We start from the raw sequence: 17,372 nt of genomic DNA, 5'->3' as shown, positions 1-17,372 counted from the left end.
AATCATATCATCTGCAAATAGTGACAGTTTTACTCCTTCTTTCCCGATTTGGATGCCTTTTCTTTGTCTTGTCTAATCAGTCTAGCTAGGACTTCCAATATTCTTAAATAAATAAGAGTGGTGATAGTGGGCATCCTTGTCTTGTTCCTAATCTTAGAGGAAAAGCTTTCAGGTTTTCTCCACTGAGTATAATGTTAGCTGTGCATTTGTTGTTTGTGGTCTTTATTCTGTGGAACTATGTTCCTTCTATATCCAATCTACTGAAAGTTTTCATCAGGAAAGGTTGTTGTAATTGTCAAATGCTTTTTCTGCATCTAGGAAGGTGATCATGTGACTTTTATCTTTCATTTTATTAGTGTGATGTATTACATTTTTTGATTTGTGTATGTTGAACCATCATCCTTACCTGTCAGGGATAAATCCCACTTGGTCATGGTGCATGATCCTTTTTATGTGTTCTTGAATTTGGCTTACTAATATTTTGTTGAGAATTTTTGCATATGTATTCATCAGGCATACTGGTCTATAGTTTCCTTGTGGTATCCTTATCTGGCTTTGGTTTCAAAGTAATGCTGGCCTCATAGAATGAATTTGGAAGTATTCCCTCCTCCTCTGTTTTTGGAAGAGTTTGAGAGGATTGGTGTTAATTCTTCTTTGAATGGTAGAATTTTCAAGTGAAGACATCTGGTCCTGGGGTTTTCTGTTTTGGGAGGTTTTTGATTACTGATTTAACCTCTTTGCTCACTATTGATCTGTTCAGATTTTGTTTCTTCGTGATTCAGTCTTGATAGGTTGTGTGTTTCTAAGAACTGATCCATTTCCTCTAGGTTGTCTAATTTGTTGGCATACCGTTTTTCATAATAGTCTTGTATGGTTCTATGTATTTCTGTAGTCTCAGTTGTAATGTCTCCTTTTTCGTTTCTAATTTTATTTATTTGAGTCTTCTCTTTTTATCTTAGTCTGGCTAAAGGTTTGTCAATTTTTTAAATCTTTTCAAAGAACCAGCTTTTGGGTTTGTTGATTCTTTCTATTGTTTTTCTGGGCTTCATTTCATTTATTTCCAGTCTGATCTTTATTATTTCCTTTCTTCTGCTAGCTTTGTTCTTTTTCTAATTCCTCGAGGTATAAAGTTAGGTTATTTGAGATCTTTCTGATTTCTTAATATATGCATTTATTGCTGTAAACTTCTCAGAACTGCTTTTGCTGCATTCCATAGGTTTTAATATGTTGTATTTTCATTTGTTATTTGAGATAATTTTTTATTTCTCTTTTGATTTCTTCTCTGACCCATTGGTTGTTCAGAAGTGTGTTTAGTTTCCACGTATTTTTAGATCTTCCAGCTTTCCTCTTGCTGATTTCTAGTTTTATACCATTGTGGTCAGAAAAGATAGTTGGTGTGATTTTCATCTTCTTTAATTTTCTGAGATTTGTCTCATGCCCTGTCATATGATATATACTTGAAAACGTTCCACGTGCCCTCGAGAAGGATGTGTATTTTGCTCCTGTTGAGTGGAATGTTCCTTATATGTTTACGTCCATTTGCTCTAGAGTATGGTTTCCAACATTTCCTTGTTGATTTTCTGTCTGGATGATCTGTCCATTGCCGACAGTGGCATATTATTGCATTGTTGTCTATTTCTCCCTTTGGATATGTTAGTACAGTAAGCCCCCTACATACGAATGAGTTCCATTCCGAGAGTGTGTCCTTAAGTCCAATTTTTCCTAAGTCCAACAAAGCCTAGGTACCCAACTAACACAATCGGCTCTATAGTACTGTACTGTAATAGGTTGATAATACTTTTCACACAAATAATACATTAAAAAACCCACAAAAATTTTAAAAAACACTTTTAATCTTACAGTACAGTACCTTGAAAAGTACAGTAGTACAGCACAACAGCTGGCATACAGGGGCACGTTCACATCTTTGAAAGTTCACAACTTGAAGGTTTGTATGTAGGGCACTTACTGTATTTGCTTAATATATTTCAGTGCTCCAATGTTGAGTGTATATATATTTACCATTATTATATCAATATCTTCAAGATGTATTGACCCTTTTATCATTACATAACAACCTTGTTTGTCACTTGTTATCATTTTTTGGCTTGAAGTCTATTTTGTCTGATACAAGTGTGGCTCTACCCAGTTTCTTTTGGTTTCCACTTCCATGCCTTCACTTTGAGCCTATGTGTGTCTTAGAGCCGAAATGAGCTTCCTGTAGGCAGCAGGCAGTTGGGTTTTGGTTTTTAATCCATGCAGTCATTGTGCACCTTTTGATTGGTGAATGCAGTCCATTTATATTTAGAGTGATTATTGACATACAAGGGTTTACTGCTGCCATCTTACCATTTGCCTTCTGGTTGTTTTGTATCACCATTGTTTCTTTTGCCTCTCTGTTTCTGTCTGCCTTTCTAATGTGGTGGGTTTCCATGGTCACTTGCTCAGTCTTCCCTTTTTTATCTTTCATGACTCTACTATCGAGTTTGGCTTTGTGGTTGCCATGTGGCTTACGTAAAACATCTCAGAAACAAAACACTTCTTTTTATGCTGATAGCACCTTATCTTTGTCTATAAAGTTTCCACCCTTTCACTCTTCCTCTTTTATATCTTCGATATCTCACTTTTTATGCTGTGGATTCACAGAGAAATTGTAATAGCTATAGTTATCCTTAATATTCTTTTCCTTAAGCCCTTATGCTATAATTGTGGTTAACACACCATTCTAATATAAAGTTTTCTAATTCTGACTGTTTTTCACCTTTGCAAGAGTACTGTGCACTTTCTTTTGTTGCTTTAATGTCATTATTAGTGTCTTTTTATTTTAGCTTGAAGAATTCCTTTTCAGCATTTCTTGCAAGGCAGGTCTAGTGGTGAACTCCCTCACTTTGTGTTTGTCTGGGAAAGCCTTTACTTGTTCATTATACTTGAAGGATAACTTTGCTGGATAAAGTATTCTTGGCTGGCAGTTTTTATCTTTCAACACTTTGAATATGTCATTCCATTCTCTCCTGGCCTGTAGTGCTTCTGCTGAGAAATCTGCTGATAGCCTAGTGGGGGTTCCTTTGTAGGTTACTTTCCTCCCCTCCCCCCGCCCCCCCCCCCCGCCCCCTGCTGCCTTTAAGATTCTTTATCATTGATTTTTGACAGTTTCATTATAATGTATCTTGGGTAAGGTCTTTTTGCATTGAGGTGATAGGGTATTCTATTAGCTTCTTGGACATGTATGCTTAATTCTTTCCCCAGGTTTGAGACGTTCTCAGCAATTCTCTAAATACATTCTCTGCTCTCTTCTCCTTTAGGAAGACCGATTATTCTTATATTTGTTTTTCTCATCATATCTGATAGCTTTCCTAGGATTTCTTCACTTTTTAAAAACCTTAGTTCTCACCCCTGAGTCATTTCTAAATTCCTGTCTTCCAAGTTGCTAATTCTTTCTTTGGTCTGATCTGCCCTATTTCTTAAGCTCTCTAATGTATTTTTCATATCATTCATTGAATTCTTCAGCTCCAGAATTTGGTTCTTTTTTAAAATTTCAATCTCTCTGGTAAAGAACTCCTTCTTTTTACTCATTTTATTCCTGAGTTCATCGAATTGCCTTTCTGAGTTTATTTGTAGCTCACTGAATTTCATCGTAACAGCTATTCTGAATTCTTTGTAAGTTACATTACAATATTCTGTGCCTTTGAGTTTAGTTACTGGAGAATTATCATTTTCTTTTTGTGAATACCATATTACCAGTTTTTCATCGTGTTTGATGAATTGTACCTCTGCCATCTCATTTGAAGTAGCACACTTAGTTTTACTTTTGTTAAGACTGGCAAATAGAAACCCTTCTTTTGTTTTCCAGAAGGTGGCGCTATAGCTCAAGTTTTTGGTTTCTCTTGACCTGATCTGGCTCTGGGGCTGCACTCTGAAGGGGGTGTTAAAAAAAAAAAAAAAAGTTCGGCAGAAAAAGTCGGTGGCAGAGCGGCGGAAGGTTTGGGCTTAGCACCTGAGGTTCTGAGTGCTCACAGCCCAGTAGGGACGGTCCTCAAGTGGGGGTCCGCCCAGAGGTCCATGGCAGACCCCTTGCTGAAATCCCAAGGCAGACAGCAGAGAACAGCACCTTCCATGCACTCTGTTATTTCTGTCTGCCTCTTTCCCTTTCCTCTCCCTCGTCCCAGTCATGGAGGTCCCTCCTCAGAAATCCAGATGCTGCTGGAGAGAAGCAGGTCCATCTAGTTGCGATCTGTGCAGCCGGGAGGTCGGTTACTCGCCCCTTTCTCTTTCCACCTCCTCTGTGAAGCGAGGTCACCACTGTCCTGGTGAAAGCCCAGCACGTTGCTGTGTCGCTCTAGGGAAGGAGGGGGGCTCACTCCTGAGTTCCTCCTTCTCAGCTCCACGCTTGTCTTTATCACGCTCCGGTGGCGTGCCTGGTTCTCCCTCTGTTTGTCTGGACGTCTGCAAGTTCTCTGTCTCCCTGAGCGTCTGCTGCGGTTTTCAGTCGCCGGTTTCACTTCCCCCACCCCACCCCCGTCAAGGTGCTGGGTGTGGGGCAGGCTCACTGCCCTCCTGGGGTCCACAGCCGCCTTCCCGGTCCTGTCTGTCTACTTCCTGAAGCACAGGTGGGTGGAAATCTCCTGGTTGGTCCGGTGTAACGTGCAGAGGCACTTTTTTCTGTTCGGTTATGAATGATGAATTGTATATAAAAGGGGAGAGAAAGAGAGACAAGTCGTGCTGCCAGGATGCTGATGTCACTGTAAAGATCCGAACATATTATATTTATCATGATTTTTTCCCCCATTTTTTTGCGAGACCTTGTTTTGACAGTATTACTTGTGATCAGTCATCTGTGGAAAACTAGTTGGATATTAAACTAGACTCTGACTATTATATGCTAATCACAGAAGAGTAAGTGCTAATTACAGAAACCAAGCTTCTCTGACAAAAGTACAAATCAGTAAGCCAGTGTCTAGTTTAGCAAAAGCACTGCTGGATGAGTTACTACAGGACGTGTGCTCTAAAAACTTATTTATTTCTTCATTGAAGATATCCTGAGCCCCAGCCGCATGAAAAGCCCTAGCTGGGCAGAGAGGGGGTGGTGACAGGAGCGGTAGCGCAGTCAGACATCTGCCTTCAGGGAGCGCACAGCTAGCGAGGGACAGCTTTCTTCTTGCTGAAACTCTCAAGTCTTGCGAAGTTTCCCTTACGTTGTTTGACATTCACTAATATAAGTAGATATCGTGAAAAAATCATGTGGTTTTTAGATTAGGTATAGACATAAGTTATAGATTTAGAATGGAGCCCCTGACCAATAGCGTTTGACCTGTTTGTACAAATTGAACCGTGATCTGAGGCATCTCCATGGCCTTTGCTCCACCTTCCACGTCCTCTGCCATGTTGTCGACCACAGTTAGCCACGCTTTCGGGTGACTTTAGGAATTCAGTCCATCTTCCACTTTTATAACAGGCTTAATTGTCAGCTTTTTCTAAATCAAGGTCAGTATTACCTCCCTTCAGCATCTCAAGCTTTCAGATATTGTAAATGACTTCTTCCAAAATAATAGATCCTATTAGATCCTAGACAGAACTTAATGATTGGAGATATAGATCATGATCAGATTTAACCCAGTGGTGCTCTCAGGGATATTTTTATCCTAGAATAGGTGGCCATTGTAATAAAGAAAACCAAGTCACCATATAGCCTTCTCTCTTCTCGTAATGCGTATATATGTGTATATAACTTTTTCAGTAGTATAAGAGCCAGTTATATCAGAAACCACTGTCTTCACTTTTAGGCTTTTAAAGTTATGGTGATTGCTGTAATCCAGAATCTTTAGACATCTACATTTTACCAGGGGTTTCTCAGGGTAGATATTAGAATATTTTTAGTGGAAAGTTTCTAACTCTTTGTTTTAGTTACCTAGTTGAGAGTAATTGATGGTGTTTAGAGGTTATTGTCAACTTTATCTTTGATTTAGGGACAAGATCCACATATAGTTAAAGTACTTTTCCTCCAGGATTAAGGTCTTATGAAACTATTATTCGTTAAAAAGCTAGCTATGTCTTTGATTCTCTTTTTATTGAGGATGTTTGCTTTTTGGCAAATTAAACATACTCATAGCAGTTTTCTGTATGTGCTTTTCATCATGTTGTAAATACTACATGCAGAGGATTTATTTTTAATCCAGGAAAGCAGTTTTCAAAGAGGAGAGAGAATGTATTATGATAAAGGAAAACAGTAAATCAAATGATTAAATTTTCATTGTAAAAGAATATGCTGCTGCTCTGAAGTAGTTTTACCATATTAGGGCAAATCAGGAATGCTCTGAGGAAAGCCAGAAAATATTGGACTGATAGTTACATTGAGCACATCTTTAAAAATTCATTTTCTTAAGTAAGAATGGGGAAGAGTTCGTACAGAGATGATAAAAATAACAGTACAAGGGTGTCCCTCTGGCTAATCCCTTTTAAACGCAAGAAGAGAAAGTCATAAGCATAACACAGGTAAAATATGCCCAGAAAAAATTTACTAAACTTCAGTGCTTGTTCTCAACCAAAACTCTAAGAATAGATATGGAGAACTTCCTGTGTGATATAACAAGAAGGGCTTATTTATAGCCATCTTAGGAGTTCTCCTGGGAGAATCGGTTAACCCTTCTAATGATCAGTCTTTAAATTCACTTAATCGAGCTTTAAGGACAGAACTCTCACAGCTGTGGAGCTGTTACACCTACACCCTGCTCCTAAGTAGCTGAGCTCAATTCTGGCCAGATTCTTCCCTCTCATTAACTTCTCTAGCCCAGTCCCCAAAGTTTGAACCCCAAATTCTTTTCTATTTACAGAAAACACAGCCTCTTAGGTTCTTAAAATTAGACTAACTGGTCTACTCTGATGTTTCGTAAACTACTAGAGTTTGTAGTATATGGATTTTTAAGTTAGAATTTTTTAAATTTTGTATTTTAATTTCACTGTTGAGTTCATAAAATTATTTTACCAATTAGAAAACAAAATGTCTCTTTTGCAGTGCAAATTCACAGTTGAAAAATGCTTCCATGAGAACGTAAGACTTGTTTCTGAAGTTTCTCAAGCTGGCATCTGAAGACCCCTGAGAATTCATATATTTCTGGGGTTTCACAGTAATTTTTATTTCAACTAGTCTGCACATTACAGTCGGCCCTCCGTATCCACGGGTTCCACATTGGTGGATTCAGCCAACACCCAGATTAAAAATAGTCAAGAAAAACAAATTCCAGGATGTTCCAAAAAGCAAAACTTGAATTTGCCAAATATAGGACAACTATTTGTTTACATACCATTTACATTGTATTAGGTATTATAAGTAATCTAGAGATGATTGAAAGTATACGGGAGGATGTGTGTGGGTTCTGTGCAAATGCTATGCCACATTATATAAGGGACTTGAGTGTCCTCTGATTTTGGCATGTGTAGGGTTCCTGGAACCAATCCCCTACAGATACTGAGGGACAACCATACTCAAGTGTGAGAAGTCCTGAGCCATTAGCTAGTCCCTCAAAATTCTATGTCATCTTTTTTCTTTTATAAATTGTGGTCATGGGTCTGGTGATTTAACATCCTTCCCACACCACTGTCCTGTACCCCAACCTAGTAGAAAAGTCACTTAGATACAATCTGAGAATTGCAACCGGCTCTTCTGATTGATACAACAGAGGCAGTACACAGCAGTGGAAGAACTAGAAGTACTTTGAAGTCAGCTGGGCCTCCTGGAATTCCAGCGCTCCTAGTTAGGAGAACTTGGTCATGTTAATAAGCTGATAAGTTAATAATACATCAGATTGGGGCAATAATGCCACCCTTGAAGGATTGTTGGTGAGGAATAGAAATAATCAATATACAGTGCTAACAGGAGTACCTCACACAGGGAGGCAGTCAGTGAAAGGTAGAGCTTACTGTTATGATTATAAACAAATATTTATGGACTAAGTTGTTATATCCTGATATAATAATGTGGATTATAACTTTTAAGACATGCATATAACATATATATAGTTTTGCCTGTTTAGAAGTATGGCACATGGAGCAAGTAACTCCCAAACATGGTACAGATTTAAAGCATAAGTTGTGTCAATTCAATCTTAGATGAATTAATGATGCTACACCTGTGACATAAAGAAAAGGTCAGCACTTTGGGGCATCCACGCATGACCTTTGAGAACAGCATCTTAGAAGCTTTCAGCTGCGAGCCCCCAGCTATTGAGGCCTCGACCTCTGGTCAAATAAGCTTAGTAAGTGGATGGGTCCACATAAGAAACAGCCATTTTTCATGCTTTTGTGGTTTTTGAATCTGATACTGAGGCTGTTACTTCTGCTGTCTGTTACCCTGTATTTGAAAATCCTTTGGACATAAGGTCAGAAGACTAATGTTTTTCTGCTTAACTAATACTCTTTTGTATTTGGTCTGGCTTCCTAGAAGCAGAGATTGGGGTAAGGATTTTCGGGAAAGTGAAGTATTGAGGAGACTCTGAAGAGGAGGAGTGAGGGAAGCAGGCCAAGGCAGGGCAAAAGTTAAGCAAGGGTGTTGTTGCGCTTGGAGACGCAGCTTCAGCCTGGTCCCACGGGGGTCCCAGGGTAAGGTCTGAAGGGGGGCGCTGGGGCACAAACGGCCCCACAGGTTTTGTCCTCCCTCGAGGCAAGGGGCGGCTGTTGTACCATTGTCAGTCGGTCTGGCTCCTGGCCGCCTCCTAGGAACAGTTGGTGCCCTCACCTTGTAGTAGAGGTGGCTCCACATCTATGAGCCATTAGCACCCGGCGCTCAGAACAGCTGGGGAATGGGGGGGCGGGGCAGTATGGCAGCAGCAACGGCCTCTGTTGGTTTCCTCCAGGAGACAAAACTATCAGATTCCTTATGTGGCCTTCTCCGACTTGGTTGTGTGGGAAGTTCTAAACTACATTTCATATTTAATTGCTTCAGCAACCTTCAACCAGGATTATTTAATAGCCTTCTTTCTCTCTTCCTTTTCTTTGTCATTTTAACCTTTCTTCTTTATCTTTTGGTTTTTCTGTTTATCGGACCAGCAGTTTTATTGTAAGTTGACTCAAATGCTTTTTGAAAGTGGATGAGTGTAAAAGAAATAAATATGTAACTAAAAACCAGTTTTATAATTAGAAAAAAATACCTGAGTTGTCCTCCTTAAAAATCAGATAAAATAAGTGTTGAATAGAAATAAGAGTTTTTACTGTTACAATCTAATTTAACATTAGTTATGCTTTCATATGTACTCAAGAATAAAATAAGCAATAAGTATTATAAATCCAAGGAAGGAAGAAACAAAATTGCATTTTTGCAGATGACACGTTTTTTATATGTATGAAGCACAATGAAATGAACAAAATTATTGGAGGTAAGAGATATGCAACAGGGTTCTGCAAAATTATAGGCTATGATGGAAATCCGCAGACGTCAGTAAAGTCAGTATATTCTCAAGTCATATAGCTGAAAATATAGATGGCATTTGTTTAGAAAGTATCTTGACCGCTCAAAAGGAATATATACTTTCTATTTTTTTTTTAAATTTTTTTAAATTTTTGGCTGCGTTGGGTCTTCGTTGCTGCATGCGGGCTTTCCCTAGTTGAGGCAAGCAGGGTCTGCTCTTCATTGCGGTGCGCAGGCTTCTCATTGCTGTGTCTTCTCGTTGCAGAGCACGGGCTCTAGGGCTTCAGTAGTTGTGGTGCATGGGCTCAGTAGTTGTAGCACACGGGCTCAGTAGTTGTGGCTTGCAGGCTCTAGAGCGCAGGCTCAGTAGTTGTGGCACACAGGCTTAGTTGCTCCGCGGCATGTGGGATCTTCCCGGACCAGAGCTCAAGCCCGTGTCCCCTGCATTGGCAGGCGGATTCTTAACCACTGCGCCACCAGGGAAGTCCAGGAGTATATACTTTCAATGCCTTCCTAATTCCCATGTGAAATCGTACCTTTATTTTAGCTATTCTGTTAATATGTAATGATGATACAGAAGAGGATGATCTACCAAATAAAATAGGTATAAAACATTTTAGTCTGTATGTCTGTATGCACAATCCAAAATCATTTACTCACATAAAAGATAACTTCCCACTTCATGAGTTATTAATGTACAATGAAGTAGCCTTTTTCCCCTTTACCACTGTATTATGAACAATACCTAAGCGTAAATGAACAAATAAATTGTTAGAAACAACAGTGTACAATGTTACCTTTGCACATTAGAAAATTCAATTTTTATTTTCTTATAAAGTGTTTGAATTACATATCATAATTTAACATCTTTTAAAGCATCTTTTATTCTTTAAGAATTCTTTTCACATCCATTAACCAATTGAAGCAGCTCATTTATAAAAACATTTTTGTTAACATGAGTCAAACCTAAAAGAAAAAAAATGACAACTTGAAAGTAACCTTTATCATCCAGATACTAATCAGTGCGATATTAAATGATAGGGGTAAATCAAAAATGATAGAGGAAAATGAACTTAATCTGGAGAATCCTCTTATTAGCAGCCAGAACAGGGCAGTTCTTAAGCCATTTTAAAACAAACTCTTCATGTTCTCACTTAGCTTGTACTTGATGCTTTACAAGTCCTAGAGATTTCAGTTTGGGTTGGTTTGGTTTTGCTTTGCTGTGGTAGCATTTACCAATTTCTTTTCTTTATTTCTGCCTAATCTTTGAATGCCATATTATATGGAGATATTTTTCCTAAAATGTCAACAGAGCCGGGGAGATGACAGTAGGTGGGGACTTGGGGTGGCCTGTTTGGGCATCCTGTGAAGGAGGCGGGCAGCTCCTCCCTGCGTCGTAAGGCGCAGGCCTATAGAGGGGCTCGAAAACAGAAGCAGGTGACTGTGGGGTTGCCAAGGAGAGGGAGCAAAAGCAGAGGGTATCCTGGGTTAACACCAGGACAAGGTGCTTTTTATACTTGGCAGTGGAGCTCTTTTATAAAATCCAGTGAAGTACCAGTTAGGAAGATGTATCAACAATTTATCTTAAAAAGGAAAAAAAAAAGCCATCAATTCCATTGCCTTATTAATATAATCAGAACCTCTTTCCATTATAAACCTTTAGATAAAACATGACAACAATAATGGAAAAATCATCTAAAACAGATATAATTGTACACGAAGTTTGTTGGCATTTCGAACAACTTCATTTTTTAAGTATTTTACATTCTTTGTAGAGAAAGGCAAGCACAATTCTTGTATTTAATCTAAAATAAAGACAGAAATCACAGCAGGCACTTAAGTCATGTGCATCCCACAGTTATTCACACATAATCCTTCAGGCTGTTTGCTGAACGGTCCTCTGGCTGTGTGGTGGGGACGTGCTCCTGCTTGGATGGGTGGAGCCAAGCCTCCGAATCCTTTTTTATACAGAAAATCATGCCAGAGATAAACAGCAGCATGGCCGAAATGAATCCAATGTAGACAGCTCCTCCGGGTTCATGTTTGTTGCTTTCTGGAACTGTCACATCCACAAAGTTTGCTATGATCTCCTTTGTGTACCACACCGTTGGTATTAAACTAGAGATCCCTGCAGATATGAGGCAGACTCCCCCAGCAAAACAAGCGTAACTCTTGGTTTCCCTGTCCCCTCCTAAGCGAATGCATTTCATCCCGATTGTGGCAGTGCACATCCCCACAGCAGACAGGACACAGGCCAGGACCATGGCGGCCCGAGCGGCCTGCACGTGGGTGGGGAGGGCCAGGACGGAGTACTTCAAGGTGCAGCTGAACATCCCGGTGCTATACCACGTGCAGTCCATCCACAGCCCTTGCATCTGCACGATGGCTGTGATGATGTTGGAGCCCGGGTCCACATTCACCTTCCAGTTGGGCAGCAGGGTGGCCATGAGCACTCCAGAGACCCCAGTTAAGGCCAGGGCAAAAGCAAGGAGCTGGAGACCCGCCGAGATCATAACGTCACCGTTACCTTTGTCCTCCTAGAAAATCCTGATGGCTCTTGCTCAGAATTGTAGCTATTTCTGTACAGTAGAGAACCAGGTAACAAAAGGCTGGGGAAAGAAGACAAAATCAGGGTTGAAAGAAAGAAAAAACAAAAAGACTTCTGTGTACAGTGGGAGCTGAGAACCCATCTGAATAGGTCCCAGCAGTGGATGAGGACACTGCTTCCCAGGAGAAAAGCTCACACCAGGCCCACAGAGGCTGCCATTGTCCTGAGTGATTTTGGTTGGGTGGTGCTTGATACATGGCATAAAGGAGAGGGCTGTCCACTTTGTTCTTTTATTTAAAATTTAAGCTCTGCTGAAGTTGTCTGTATGCCTTGTTAGGAGATTTTAGACATGGAACGCCAGCTGTAGGATATCTGATATAGAATTTTTTTTTTTTTTTTTGCGGTACGCGGGCCTCTCACTGTTGTGGCCTCTCCCGTTGCGGAGCACAGGCTCCGGACACGCAGGCTCAGCGGCCATGGCTCAGGGGCCGAGCCGCTCCGCGGCATGTGGGATCTTCGCGGATCGGGGCACGAACCCGCGTCCCCTGCATCGGCAGGTGGACTTCCAACCACTGCGCCACCAGGGAAGCCCTGATATAGAATTTTAATAGTATTACAGGTTTTAAAAACTTATTTCTAGTTAAAATACTCTATAGGTAATAAGGAAGAATAGTTTAAACCCACCTGTTAAAAAGGATTTATAAATATATATTAGAAAAGTTTGAAGCATTCAAAAAATGATTTTATTTTTTAAAATGTATCAGACACTCTCCATGTGTCATTCACGTGGCCCAGGTGAATTGTTTAAGAAGGAGAAGAAAGTAGTAAAAGAAATCAAAGTCACTGGCATGATTATCTCTAATTTCCAGCTTGCAAAATCCTTACCTAAGTGAGCAGTTGTTTCCCTTCAGGTACAGCTTACTCAAAACTGAAACAATTAAGCCACTGTCTTTTGCTTAGGAGAATATGAGATCCTTTCTAGTTGGGACCAGAATCGTTCCCTGACCCAAATGCAGTAGTCTGCTGCAAAACCGGTTATTCAAAACGATTTAGAAGTAGTGACATTGAATCTTGCAAATACATACCAGAAGTAACCACATCATTATTTGTATGAGAGAGATTCAAAAATAATTTACACTTTTTTCCTCCCTCCCTTCCTTCCTTCCATTTAGTAAGAGGGAATAGATAGTACTTCCTTTGTGACGTGCTGTGTTTTAATCAGGCAGTACTTACTGCCTTCTTTGAGGAAAATATAATGGTTTCTGAAATACAGCAATATTGACCTTTTTGTGTTTCTGAATTTTTGAGTGATGTATTAGAATGGCTCTATCATGATTCATATATTTGTCACAAAAGGCAGTATGAGCTCTGAATCTAAAGCACTTGGGTCAAATCTTGGCTTTCCAGAACCTCTCTGTGCCTCAGTATTCTCTTCTGGAAAGCAGGGAGGATTATAGTATCTATATCATGGAGTTTCATATACATGAAAGAATTTTAAATGGTATAGAACAATATCTAACCCATAGAAGGTACTCAGTAAATTACAATTGACATTGTTATTAGTATTTCTAAAATTTATATTATGTCACGTGACATTTGATATTTAATGACATCTGGATTTTTTTTTTCTCTTCCTTCCTTAGGCCGATTTCATTTGTTTTCATAGGAACTTAGAGATGAAGGAAACCATAGATGTAATCTTGGCCATCAGTGTTGTTTCAGATTAGGACACTTAGGTAGTAGATCGCCGCACGCCACACAGACCTCAGTGGCAAGATCGGCAGTGCCCACTTCCCCACCTCTTCCCACCTCACTGCACCTTGCACCCTTGTCCCCCTTTACCACAGCAATTCCGGGTGAAATCCTCCTGTGTACTTCCTGTTGGAAGCAGGGAGAATGCTACATGTAGAGACAAAGCACCGTTAACCATCCCCTCACTCACTCCCTTTCTCACACAGAAAAAAAGACTCCGGAGGGAATTAATAGAGCAAATGAGCAAGTGGCGTAGCTTCAGAGACTCACCAGGGAGGTTGATGCCTGGCTTTTGTGAAATATCTGCAGTGATGTGAATCCATGCCTGTGTTACTCTTAATACAGTTGTATAGTTTAATATAGTTCTAACATTGATTCCCTAAGAGGTTAAATCCTGGGCTATCTGAACTCCATTGTTCTATTTTTGTTCATAATCTTAAAACGTAAATTCTATAGTTTCAGGAGATTTCCCTGAGGTTTTGAATTCTTAGAGTCAGTTTCACTCTAAGCATCAAAGTGCCTTGGCTTTGCCTGTTATCCTACAGTTCATTCTTTTTCTGTTTTCCAAATTTCTTTTCATATCTGAGACCAAAATAGAACGAAAGTTAAAGTTTCTAGAAAAAAAATGAAGCACATGTTTATAGTTTCATAATAGCTGTTTTCAGGTTTGGGTTTTAACATTTCAGACTCCAGCCAGCTCACTCAATTACTGCCTTCCCGGACCATTTTCGGCTTAAGGGCTTCTTCAAGAGCGAGACTGCTGTTAGCATTCCCTGCGAGCATCTCCTTTCTTTCTTTTTACTTTGGTTGAGTAACCTTTATGTGTTGATCAGTCTCTGCTCAGCTTCCCAATTATAACTCTTTTCTTCCCATTAACCAATACATTTTATAAATTCCAGTGTAATTCAGACTTGGAGACAGCTTGTTCATCTTAATTAACAAGTGCTGGCAGTGATAAATTACAGATGGCCAAACTCGGCGTAAACAATAAGACGTTGCGTTCAGTTAGCATGGTGCCCACTTACTATTGAATAGTGGACTTTAAGTGCTTTCTTCTGCATGGAGAACTTATGCAGAAAGAATTTGTTCTCCAAAATGAAGGTCACTCTTTTCCCTTTATAAAAATATACTGGCATCTTAGCTATATTGCTGTGAAATCTTTTTTTTTTTCCCCCTCCAGCCACAAGCATGGTACAGTTTGTGGCCTGTTCTCTCAGATTTCTGTCTCGTAGAGAATAAAGGCATACTTTGTTTCAGCGGTGGTGGTGATGGTGGTGACATGCTGTGAAAGTAAGCATGGAAAACAGTTCTAAATGAGAACTCTCTCGTGGTTCTAAAATCTGTTGCATATAGAACAGAACCTATAATGTTAAATTTATGAGCTATTTCCCAAAGAAATTCTGAACTGGATTTCATTAAAATGTAAAGTCAGTTTTCCAGACAAGATTTATTTATATCAAATCTAGTATTTAAAAACAGATTTACAATGTACAGTTCAAACTGAGTTATACTTGAAGATCTATATTTAGGTCCCGAAGCATTGTGGAAGCTTCTCGTTTTCCATACCTTTTGTCAGTAGCCTTCAGTGACTTAACTCTCTTCTGTCAGTTGTCTTCAATTGAACCCCAGTAAGACATGATGAAGAGGAGCCACATACCTGAGGCTCAGTTCACAGCTTCTGAATATTAGTGATGAAGCTCCAGTAGGTTAACTTGCAAGTAGCAAATGAAGAGCAACGTAGAAATCCGAGCAGGGAAAACTGCTGGTGGTGCCAGGAGATAAATACCGGGTTCCCCATCTCATTTTTTGAGCTGGGGGAAAACTCAGAAAAGAGAGGCGGGGGAGGGAGGGAGCTGTTGTTACAACAGGATTTGTTGAAACCTGAAAGCTGAAAATGCTTCTGTGTCACTATATACAGAGGGGGAGTTATCTGGGTGCTCCCAAAAAGACTTTCTTTTCTTTTAATATTATGTTTTAGTCCATAGTTATAATTTATTTCTGAATTTTTATCTATGTTGGAGGATACCGTTTATTATTTTATGTCCCCGATTAAAGAATATGGTCTGAAATATTTTTCACTAGACTGTGCTTCGCAAGTGACAGTTAATTGAGACTATCTGTTTATTCTGGTGCTTCTGACTTGTCTGAAATCAAGATTCACAAAATTGGTAACTTTCAAACTAAACATTCAAAAGACAGTTTTTTGTATATCTTGATAAAAGTAAAAAGAAAACCCAGCAACAGCTGTTGACTAGAATCTGAGCAGTAAACCTACAAGTATTTTTTTTTTTTGGCGGGGGCAGGGGGGCGGTATCCTGAATTTTCTTCTATTAATCTTTCCACTGAGAAAGATTTCTAAAGTATAATAGATAGCTAGTGGGAAGCAGCCACAGAGCACAGGGAGATCAGCTCGGTGCTTTGTGACCACCTAGAGGGGTGGGATAGGGAGGGTGGGAGGGAGACGCAAGAGGGAGGGGATATGGGGATATACGTAAGCATATAGCTGATTCACTCTGTTATACAGCAGCAACTAACACACCATTGTAAAGCAATTATACTCCAATAAAGATGTTAAAAACAAATTATAACTTAGTAAATTAGAGATTTTAGAAAGCATTGTAAAGAAATTACACCAAAATAATGTGATGAAAAATATTAGATGAACCAAAATCAAACACTGAGGTTCTAGACCATGAATAATGGTACAGACATATTTCATCTTCATCTACTTTGGGTTCTCATTTTTTTTCTACCTCAGTAATGTTAATTCTACAAGCTGTACATTCATAGCCACTATAGAGAGAAAAAGATAATTTTATGATTGGATGTTTAAAATTTTACAACTGCTAATAGCCATGTTAGATGTTAGCCATTTCTTTAAAAGCAGTGAATAATAAAAATGCATGTTTCATATAGAATCTAAAAAAAAAAAATGGTTCTGATGAACCTAGGGGCAAGACAGGAATAAAGACACAGACGTAGAGAATGGACTTAAGGACAAGGGGAGGGGGGAGGGTAAGCTGGGATGAAGGGAGAGAGTAGCACTGACATATATACACTACCAAATGTGAAATAGCTAGTGGGAAGCAGCCGCATAGCACAGGGAGATCCGCTTGGTGCTTTGCGACCACCTGGAGGGAGGGGATATGGGGATATCCGTATACATATAGCTGATTCACTTTGTTATACACCAGAAACAAACACAACACTGTAAAGCAATTATACTCCAATAAAGATGTTAAAAGATATGCATGTTTCAGTTATCTGGATTTTTCTGGATTTTTTGTTGTTTTTAGTTGGTTTTCATCTTTTCTAAGTCTGGCATTTAGCAAGATACATATTGTTTTCTCCTCTTAGAAATGTAATGCCTGTGGATTTGTGTTTTTAGCCATAGTGTTGTAATTTTGCTTTATAAACTTACTTAATTTCATCTAGATACATAAACAGTTCTTTGTCTAAGTACTGAGTGAAGTAGAGTTGAATTTCAGGCACTAACAGCACTGTTACTACTGCTGTAGCAAGAAATCCACCAGGTCCCTTCAGTGCCTTGGCTTGTTTTGCTCCTTGCTGTGGCTGTCGTGCAGACTCACCTGTGCTGAGGCTGACTGGTGGCCGGTGGAGGGTCCAGTCTGCTCCCAGCTCTGACCTCCAGCGTAATGCAGCTTGCCGAGGGTA

The 17,372-nt window shown here is 39.6% G+C and overlaps 2 protein-coding genes across 3 annotated transcripts in view; one reads left to right on the top strand and one right to left on the bottom strand.

Annotated features, from left to right (window-relative positions):
* The window catches only part of TFB1M (transcription factor B1, mitochondrial), a 58,207-nt gene that overhangs the window by 28,932 nt on the left and 11,903 nt on the right, over nucleotides 1–17,372 (top strand). The gene's annotated exons all lie outside the window — the stretch shown is intronic.
* On the bottom strand, nucleotides 10,961–11,910 carry CLDN20 (claudin 20; the record flags this gene model as incomplete). Its single annotated transcript, XM_079939801.1, has 1 exon — nucleotides 10,961–11,910. One exon carries the CDS (start codon nucleotides 11,908–11,910, stop codon nucleotides 11,260–11,262), a length of 651 nt encoding a protein of 216 aa, XP_079795927.1. The 3' UTR covers nucleotides 10,961–11,259.

Source organism: Stenella coeruleoalba (assembly GCF_951394435.1).
Source record: "Stenella coeruleoalba genome assembly, chromosome: 12".
Lineage (NCBI taxonomy): Eukaryota > Metazoa > Chordata > Mammalia > Artiodactyla > Delphinidae > Stenella > Stenella coeruleoalba.
The sequence above is the reverse complement of the archived record's forward strand: the minus strand, read 5'-3'. Positions and strand labels throughout refer to the sequence as shown.